The sequence below is a fragment of the Xenopus laevis genome, chromosome 9_10S (assembly GCF_017654675.1).
Source record: "Xenopus laevis strain J_2021 chromosome 9_10S, Xenopus_laevis_v10.1, whole genome shotgun sequence".
Taxonomy (NCBI): Eukaryota; Metazoa; Chordata; class Amphibia; order Anura; family Pipidae; genus Xenopus; species Xenopus laevis.
In genome coordinates this window covers 112,928,557-112,939,336 of record NC_054388.1, presented here as the reverse complement: position 1 = coordinate 112,939,336, position 10,780 = coordinate 112,928,557, and the positions used below count along the sequence as shown (strand labels likewise).

General features: G+C 44.3%; 1 protein-coding gene across 1 annotated transcript; it reads right to left on the bottom strand.

Moving 5' to 3' along the window:
• Positions 1 to 245: 245 nt before the first annotated feature.
• On the bottom strand, positions 246 to 10,100 carry prss8.S (serine protease 8 S homeolog; the record flags this gene model as incomplete). The annotated part of the gene is given in 6 exon segments (NM_001088251.1): positions 246 to 734; positions 1,511 to 1,677; positions 2,570 to 2,841; positions 4,782 to 4,926; positions 5,474 to 5,509; positions 9,941 to 10,100. Coding segments are annotated over 6 exon segments (990 nt in total). The 3' UTR covers positions 246 to 404.
• Between the last annotated feature and the right edge of the window lie 680 nt (positions 10,101 to 10,780).

Genomic DNA, 10,780 nt, shown 5'->3' with positions numbered 1-10,780 from the left:
ATATGTCTCCTGTAAAGAATATTTAGATGCCTTCCTAGTCCCTCCATGTGGAACCTGTTTGTGTCCCGTTAGTTCTGTGCACTTGTTCAGTGGAAGTTGGGAGTGACCAGCCCCAATGACTAAACCAACGTAAGCTTCGTAGTGATACGTTTATATGGCGGAGAGGGGGCGGAGCTTCCTGCCACAAACCTTTACGTTCCAGGATTAGGATACGGCCAATGAAATGTAATGGATCAGAGAAGGTTTATGGAGATTTTATTGGCTGTTGATCAAACAGTAAATCTGTGTTGTGATATAGAGAAACATAAAATGGGACATATCCAGCACCTTCAGTCTGGGCTGTGCCCCAATATAACGACAGGCCGAGGCCTTCCCATAGGTCCATGTGGCTTATGCCCCAGTCTTTAGAAGTCGCTCAGGATATAGGTCGTTAACCAATAGAAAGGCAGCGCAGCAAAGGTCACGAGAAAGATGGAGGCTCCATTAGGGTTGGGATAAAACTGTCCGTCGGCACCAACGCAGCCGCTGTTGTTCTGTGGGTCGGACGGAATGTCCACTGTGAAGTACTGGACTGTTGCACTGGGGTCAATGCTCCTGATCCAACTGCTATACAGAGAGATTAGGATATAGACTCCAGGCCTGTTTGGTGCTCCACATTCATCTCCCCAACTAACCACCGCCGCCAGGTAGGGCTGATTATTCACTGTACAGGTGAGAGGCCCCCCGGAATCCCCCTGCAACAACAACAACAAAAGTGAGTGAATACAGAGCTCGGATTATCATCCCTACAGCTCCATTGTTATTACTTCCCAAGTGAGTGAATACAGAGCTGAGATTATCATCCCTACAACTCCATTACATTGTTATTACTTCCCAAGTGAGTGAATACAGAGCTGAGATTATCATCCCTACAACTCCATTACATTGTTATTACTTCCCAAGTGAGTGAATACAGAGCTGAGATTATCATCCCTACAACTCCATTGTTATTACTTCCCAAGTGAGTGAATACAGAGTTGAGATTATCATCCCTACAACTCCATTGTTATTACTTCCCAAGTGAGTGAATACAGAGCTGAGATTATCATCCCTACAACTCCATTACATTGTTATTACTTCCCAAGTGAGTGAATACAGAGCTGAGATTATCATCCCTACAACTCCATTACATTGTTATTACTTCCCAAGTGAGTGAATACAGAGCTGAGATTATCATCCCTACAACTCCATTGTTATTACTTCCCAAGTGAGTGAATACAGAGCTGAGATTATCATCCCTACAACTCCATTACATTGTTATTACTTCCCAAGTGAGTGAATACAGAGCTGAGATCATCATCCCTACAACTCCATTACATTGTTATTACTTCCCAAGTGAGTGAATACAGAGCTGAGATTATCATCCCTACAACTCCATTACATTGTTATTACTTCCCAAGTGAGTGAATACAGAGCTGAGATTATCATCCCTACAACTCCATTACTCCAACTGTTATTACTTCCCACGTACCTGACAAGCGTCCACACTCCCTGCTGCCGACCCCGCACAGATCATGTCTTGTTGGACAGAACCCAGTGAGTCTGATGAAGGATTAATGTGATAGAGACAATTGCAGGTCTGTCTGCTGATAATTTTCACATTTCCAACCTGCAGCGTCTTTGATCCTGGGAGACTTACTGCAAAAAGAACAGGAATAATTAATACGTTAAATTATATGCGAATTATCCTAATTGTATCATTCATGTCACACTAACAACAAGCCCGATATATTAACCTGTGCGACACATGGACAAAACATATTCCCAATACATCTCAATGACATCTAATATCCTTATCATTTACAGTAGGGGGTACATTATCCCTTATAATACATGAGTGATACTCAGAGTTCCCTGTATAACTCAGCCTGCAGCCTTGTGCCTTTATATGGTCACAGAACAACCCCTCAGTGACTTCTAATATCCTTATCATTTACAGTAGGGGGTACATTATCCCTTATAATACATGAGTGATACTCAGAGTTCCCTGTATAACTCAGCCTGCAGCCTTGTGCCTTTATATGGTCACAGAACAACCCCTCAGTGACTTCTAATATCCTTATCATTTACAGTAGGGGGTACATTATCCCTTATAATACATGAGTGATACTCAGAGTTCCCTGTATAACTCAGCCTGCAGCCTTGTGCCTTTATATGGTCACAGAACAACCCCTCAGTGACTTCTAATATCCTTATCATTTACAGTAGGGGGTACATTATCCCTTATAATACATGAGTGATACTCAGAGTTCCCTGTATAACTCAGCCTGCAGCCTTGTGCCTTTATATGGTCACAGAACAACCCCTCAGTGACTTCTAATATCCTTATCATTTACAGTAGGGGGTACATTATCCCTTATAATACACGAGTGATACTCAGAGTTCCCTGTATATGATAGTTGGTGTTTACATCAAAGCCCCCCATGTGCAATGTACCTGTAATGAGGGGAATTGTGCTTATTTTTAGTGAATATGAACTAAAAGTTCCCTGTAATTATGAATTAACAAGAAACAAAAAGGAAAGTCTCACCTCCTTGTTGGATATTGCCCCAACCGGTGACTTGACAGTTCATTCCAATAGGGAACTGAACATTCTCATCAGGGAGCGGAATGGGTTGGACTACGTTGGAGAAGGTTGCGGGGGGATCCAGGGCAGCGAGTGCCACATCACCAGTGGAAGTGTCATGCGAGTAGGAAGGGTGGATTATTATTTCCTTCAGGCTTAATAATTGGGAGTCTAAGGTAGGGACTTCCAGTTGAAGGACCCCCAGGTACACCTTGTAATCACTCATTAAGTGGTCTCTGGAGGAAGAAGACAGGACGAGTCTGGTTAAAGTCATGTGTGGGGCAGAAATAGCTACATACAATGTTTGGCAGTCATGCAGTTAAATCAGGGGGTAAGTGGGCTGCTCAGTGGTCAGATATTAAAGGAGAACTAAAGCTTCTGTATAACAGTAATGATCCAGGTCTTTTAAGTTGTTCCTTGGGGGGTCCCCATCTTGGATGTTGTTAGGAATGTCAGCGGCACTGCACATGCTCAGTGGGCTTCCTTTGATGTATGCAAGACCTTTGCACCAATGTAGCTGTGCCCCCAGGGTGGCAGATATTTGGGGTGCACCCCTGAGCTCTAGTGTTGAACTCTGCTCAGCCATTAAGCACAGACGGGTGCAGGGATCTTCCTCATGACAATTATCACTTTAAAGTAAAACTGACACTATACATGTTCTTTTCAAAATATGAATGTACAATAAAAGTTACCTATAGGTCATATTGATCGTGTTTTGCTGATAGTTCTGCTTTTGTAAGTTATTGTCACTTGAAGTTCCTAAACCTGACAGTTTTGCCGACCTGACTGTCCCATCTCAGTCTGTCAGTTAGAGTTTCTAATACTAACGGACTCCTGCTGCACAAATATGGCAGCCCCCTCATACAGGAACATGGGGGGTAAGAAAGGTCATGTAAAAGCATCAGGCAAATACTGTTATGGCAAAATTATAAATAACATTCAAAGATGATGTTCTGATATAAAAAAGGTTGTCAGTATCTCTTTAACTTCAAAAATCACAGATAAAACATTTCCAAGTTTAAAACTGAAGTTTCACAATAGAAATTCGAAAAAGGAGGGGGAAGTCGGTAAGTGAATGAAAGTAATGAGTTTGGTGAATAATTACACTTACATTGCTAAAAGAACTAGCAGGAGCAGAGGGAGGAGCTAACAGCACTAGCAGGAGCAGAGGGAGGAGCTAACAGAACAAGCAGGAGCAGAGGGAGGAGCTAACAGAACTAGCAGGAGCAGAGGGAGGAGCTAACAGAACTAGCAGACACATAGGGAGGAGTTAATAGGACAAGCAGACATAATGGGCAAAGCTACTAGGACAATCAGATATAAAGTGAGGCGCTAACAGGACAAGCAGACATAAAGGGAGGAACTAATAGAATGGGCAGATAATAGGAGGATCTAACAATACAATCAGGCATAAAGGGAGGAGCTAATATTACAAGCAGACATAAAGGGAAGAGCTAACAGGACAAGCAGACATAAAGGGAGGAGCTAACAGGCCAAGCAGACATAAAGGGAGGAGCTAACAGGACACGCAGACATAAAGGGAGGAGCTAACAGGACACGCAGACATAAAGGGAGGAGCTAACAGGCCAAGCAGACAAAGGGAGGAGCTAACAGGCCACGCAGACATAAAGGGAGGAGCTAACAGGCCAAGCAGACATAAAGGGAGGAGCTAACAGGCCAAGCAGACATAAAGGGAGGAGCTAACAGGCCAAGCAGACATAAAGGGAGGAGCTAACAGGACACGCAGACATAAAGGGAGGAGCTAACAGGCCAAGCAGACATAAAGGGAGGAGCTAACAGGACACGCAGACATAAAGGGAGGAGCTAACAGGACACGCAGACATAAAGGGAGGAGCTAACAGGCCAAGCAGACATAAAGGGAGGAGCTAACAGGCCACGCAGACATAAAGGGAGGAGCTAACAGGCCAAGCAGACATAAAGGGAGGAGCTAACAGGACACGCAGACATAAAGGGAGGAGCTAACAGGACACGCAGACATAAAGGGAGGAGCTAACAGGCCAAGCAGACATAAAGGGAGGAGCTAACAGGACACGCAGACATAAAGGGAGGAGCTAACAGGACAAGCAGATCTAAAGGGAGGAGCTAAGAGGACAGGCAGAGACACAGGGAGTGCACCAGTCAGTAGATGGAGTCCAGTCTCACAAGTGGTACTTACGAGGGGAAGCAGTGAGCTGCTGTGAGGATATAGTTTGAGCTGATGAGAGATGCACCACACACGTGCCGACCATTGTATCTCAGGCTGACCTGCCACGGGAACTTTCCTGGAGTCGCGTTCTCTCCCCCAGCAATGCGGCTCTGAACTGTGAGAGGAAAATCAGCAACATGGAGCTTTACGTTCCATATAAATTACTTGTACCAGTGCCACTCGCTGAGTCCAGTTTATATGTAGGAAGGATGGGCAACTGTGTGATCTAGTCCTGTTCAATATCTGCCTGTTGTATATGAGGGGACTGCTATGGGCTATACAACAACTGAACTGTGGATTGAGGAGATAATAATTGAAGTATCTGCCCCCCCCAGTCCTTTATTATTATTAATTAGTTTTGCCCAACCTGTAGCTGAAAGTGACACTTGGCCGCCCTATCAATATTGTCCATCTCATGCTGATCCCTAATGAGGACAGGGGGCAATCATTGTAGTCATGGGGCTTATCTACTAAACATTTGCACCAGTCCTGTAACCCATAGCAACCAGTAAGCTGTGCCTGGCTGCACTGAATGGAAAGTGACTTAAAAGTAAAAATTAAAGTAAAAATGTCTTTACATGGCATTGCTCTGTGACAGGGGGGTTACACTCCAGCCCCCAAGTGCCCCTCACAATGATACCGACATATTGGCAGATACTTACCCCCCTCCTGAGATCTGCTCGGCTCTAAATGGACAACTGCAAAGAAACAGGAGAAAAAGGATCTGCGTTAGGACCAACATAAAGCACTTTGTTTATATATATTTATATATTGTATATACTGTACAGCAACTTTACCTGCAATTATACTGTATATAGTCACACACATATATACACATATATATATATATATACACACACACTGCTAACTCTATACACCAACTTCTCATACTTCATGATCTGTGTTTACATAAAGTTTTTCCTGCTGCAAATGTCTCAGCCAGAGGCTAATTCCAACACAAGCCAATCGGAATAGACCAACTGCAACGCAGCAGGACCACCAGTCACAGCTCTGGAGACTCAATGGAAATATGAATATGGGGGAGGCACAACCCCCACTGTCGCAGCCCAATATTCCTGCAAAGCGATAGGCTTGTGAGGTCTGGGTTCGGTGTTATCAGGACTCTTTGCAGCAATGCAGTATTCCAAACAGTTTGGGCAGAAAGCTTTAACTCCATGTTCCACCCAGTGGCAGAATCAATTTATATATTTATTGTCAACCTTAGAAATAGGATTTATGAGGTACTAGTGTCCTTATCCAAACTGCCCTCTGGTTGCTAGGTCACAAGTGGAGATGCAACAGGATGCCTTCTTGTACAGGCATGGAATCTGGAAACCTGTTATCCATTGACTCCATTTTAATCAAATAATCCCCTGGGTGCCATAGACCTTACATAGAAACAGACATGTTGGGCTGCCATAGAACAATGCGCTACACAACTCACACAACTTACCATGTGCCCTTTGCTAGTGGGTAGTAAACTGTGTGTAAAAACCTGGAGCTGATACAGTGATACACAGTTGATAACAGATAAGTACTACTATAGTTTATATAAGCAAGCTGCTGTGTAGCCATGGGGGCAGCCATTCAAGCACAGGATACACAGTAGATAACAGGTAAGTACTACTATAGTTTATATAAACAAGCTGCTGAGTAGCCATGGGGGCAGCCATTCAAGCACAGGATACACAGTAGATAACAGATAAGTACTACTATAGTTTATATAAACAAGCTGCTGTGTAGCCATGGGGGCAGCCATTCAAGCACAGGATACACAGTAGATAACAGATAAGTACTACTATAGTTTATATAACTGCTGTGTAGCCATGGGGGCAGCCATTCAAGCACAGGATACACAGTAGATAACAGATAAGTACTACTATAGTTTATATAAACAAGCTGCTGTGTAGCCATGGGGGCAGCCATTCAAGCACAGGATACACAGTAGATAACAGATAAGTACTACTATAGTTTATATAAACAAGCTGCTGTGTAGCCATGGGGGCAGCCATTCAAGCACAGGATACACAGTAGATAACAGATAAGTACTACTATAGTTTATATAAACAAGCTGCTGTGTAGCCATGGGGGCAGCCATTCAAGCACAGGATACACAGTAGATAACAGATAAGTACTACTATAGTTTATATAAACAAGCTGCTGTGTCGAAATTGAAAAATAACTATATGGCGTATCTGCTATCTGCTCTGTAACCCAAGTCTTTTCTCCTGAATACTTATCCTGTGCTTGAATGGCTGCCCCCATGGCTACACAACCCGTGGTATATATACACAAGGGCAATGCCAGGAATACACAGGCTCAGCCCCATGACGTGTATATGGAGAAGCCCCAGTAAATAGAAATGGCAGAAATCCTTGCTCTCGGCATATTCAAGGTCTTGGCCACTCAAGCATGAAGTCATGTGGGAGGGACGTGGGACATTGACCTTGAATTGCTGCCAATAAACCATTATTCCTCTTCCAGGCAGTTATTGACATTTTATGGTGGCAGTAGAAACCAACAAGCTGCCAGTTTAGGAGCCGTATAATGAGGAGGTGTAAGTCACTCACGGGTGAGTCTTCTCTCCAATGCAATGTCCGTTCCTAAGTGTCCCTCACTAGATGTGCCTGGAGAACACTATCCCAAAGGGCAATATCTGTAGCCTGATTGGCCAGTGACCATTGCTTCTCCTAAATGTTCCAGAGCCAATGTTCACATTGTGAATTCCATTCCAGTGTCTTGTTCTAGAGCCGACCACTCCCACTCAGGAACTGGTAGAGGCCTGTGGCACCAAACTCTAGGCTCAAGTGCACTTTTTCTGGCCTGATGACTAAACACGTGGTACAAGCCTGTATCATACCAGCCCTTGTTTTATACTGAAACCAGTGCACTTGAGACTCTACCAAGATGGAGAGCCACCACCGGACCAATCCTGGCGGCATTTAATAGACATGTGACTGACCTTTCAAACTCCCTGGTAACCCTACCCCTGTGCCAGATTCATCATTTCCTTAGGGGCCACTGTACACAATGCAAACACAGCGGGGGCTCATACAGGGCACAATAGCCACGAGTCTGACGTAGTATCAAGCTCTGCAGTCACTGGGCAGCCATTGCTAAACTGCAACTCCCATAAGTGACGTCACTAAAGGCCTATAGGGTTTTCAGCAAGTCTTGTCCCAGAACATGACGTGGGAGGGTTAATGTTTCATGTCCATAGCACAGTGCTGGGGCAGTTATATAGAGTCAGTGATATACAGTATATAGTGAATAAAGTTCCCCCTCTTGTAAAATATAAGGATATTAGAAGTTACCGAGGAGTTTCATGTCCATATAAAAGTATGAGGCCGAAGGCCGAGTGTTATTATACAGGTCATGGAACTCCGAGGTAACTTATAATATCCTCATATTTTACAACTGGGGGTACTTTATTTATTATAATACACAAATTTCAATGAGTCATGTGACAGAAATGACATCAGAACTCACCGTTTATAAGGAAATAGATATTCCTGGCTTTTGTGTATTATATATATATATATATATACTGATATTCCAGTACAGATATACGAGGGCACGGAGTGACTATGCTCTTGTGTAACAGGTCACAGTCCAACAATTAAGATGTTTTTCTCGACTACAAACCAACTCAAGAAGCACATTGTGTCCCAGGGACCTAAAAGCTGTTTATATTGTACAGAGAATGGGTCTGGCTTAGCCAGTGCTGTTTCTAGATAATGTTGGGGTCACATTGACTCGACATACACAGGGACAGGTTTAGCCAGTGTTGGTTTCTAGATAATGTTGGGGGTACATTGACTCGACATACACAGGGACAGGTTTAGCCAGTGCTGGTTTCTAGATAATGTTGGGGGTACATTGACTCAACATACACAGGGACAGGTTTAGCCAGTGCTGGTTTCTAGATAATGTTGGGGGTACATTGACTCAACATACACAGGGACAGGTTTAGCCAGTGCTGGTTTCTAGATAATGTTGGGGGTACATTGACTCAACATACACAGGGACAGGTTTAGCCAGTGCTGGTTTCTAGATAATGTTGGGGGTACATTGACTCGACATACACAGAAACAGGTTTAGCCAGTGCTTGTTTTTATCTAGGGATGGGGATACACGGATTCTACATACATAGGGACAGGTTTAGCCAGTGTTGGTTTCTATATAATGTTGGGGGTACATTGACTCGACATACACAGGGACAGGTTTAGCCAGTGCTGGTTTCTAGATAATGTTGGGGGTACATTGACTCAACATACACAGGGACAGGTTTAGCCAGTGCTGGTTTCTAGATAATGTTGGGGGTACATTGACTCGACATACACAGAAACAGGTTTAGCCAGTGCTTGTTTTTATCTAGGGATGGGGATACACGGATTCTACATACATAGGGACAGGTTTAGCCAGTGCTGGTTTCTAGCTAGGGATGGGAATACACTGATTCTACATACATAGGGACAGGTTTAGCCAGTGCTGCCTTCTGTCTAATGGTCAGATACAGGTTTGAACTGGGATTCAAAATAGGCCCTGGCATTTCAAGTACACAGAGACCCAAACAGCCCCGTGGGCTCAGTAAATATCGAGTGGGGCAACTCATTTGTCAGAAGCCACAGATTGCAGACCAGGCCCAGTTGGAGATGGACAGTCCCAGGTAATTCTGATTCTTCAGTCAATGAAAGTCTCACAGTTAATATATTCATTTGAATCGACCAACCATAGAACTATCCCACAATCCCTTGCAAGTAGCGAGACCCCAGAGCAGCGAAAGTAGAAATATTCAGGTCAGTTTCAGTATCGCCCCCGGGAAACACAGAACAATACAAATATGGGTGTATTCCTAAATAACGGGAGTGCACAGGAGGGGTGGAAGGTAATGGAGACCTGGAGAGTCCCTCCCCGCCCAAACTGCAATAACAAAAATAAATCTTATGATAAAGATCTTCTCCCCTATCATTATAAAGACTGGGGATGCTAATCACACAAAACTCTGCTATTGAACTTCACTTGTGGCCCTAAAACAGGACCTGGTGGGGTCTGGGCCACGGGAGGAAAGTCATTTCTAAATGCCAGGAATGCACTAAACTGCCACCCAGACCCCCAGTGCCACTTACCTGCCATTAGGAACAGTGAGAGAAGTGGAAGAGGCTCCATGTTCCTCCCTTACTTTGCACTTGCTCTTTCCTTAAAGTCCCAGGTAGATGAATCGGCCAGAGGAGTAAATGTGGATAAATGTGGTCCCTCTCGGTGCCTGAGAGATGTGAACAGGTGGATGTAATCTTGAGTCTGAGTTTCACCTGAGACGCTCACCCAACCCACTGCTCCTTCTCCCCACCCATTCCACCCCTCCTCCTCCTCAGATCACTCTCCTCTCCAAACAACCTGCGCTGCTGGCAGCTCCACATCAACACCCAACTGCTCCAAAGGGGTTTAAAGGGGAAGTTTGCCATCTATGACGCACGCACTGACAGTGAGAATTGTTGCAGTTGCTCTTTTTTTTCCCCATTATAATCCTTCTGCAGTTTGGAATTTAAAATGTAGCCCCGTTGCTAGGTTCCCTAATGCTAGTAACCAGGGACACTTAAACGGCCGCGTTATCTCACCAGTAACCCAACTGTGTCGGTGGCAGTAGGAGATCTCTAGGTAAGACATTGGCATCAGCTCTACTTTTCGCCATTGTTTTTTTATGAGCTTCCCAGGAACAATAAGTGCCATTTCCCAGCTACAGATGTGAATGGGGAGGGAGGGGGAAGGAGTGTTTATACTCCTCTTATCTCTACTATATGGTCTTTCCTGTTTGCAGATTGGGAGAGTTTCACTCACTTCTCTCTCTCTGGTTTCTCATTAACAAGAGCTTGAAGATCCCAGGCAGCACAATCCAGCAGGAACAGCCTGAATTCCTCAGCTCGGCTTCTGTTTGCTCAGATTATTCCTACACACAACTGGGGCTTATT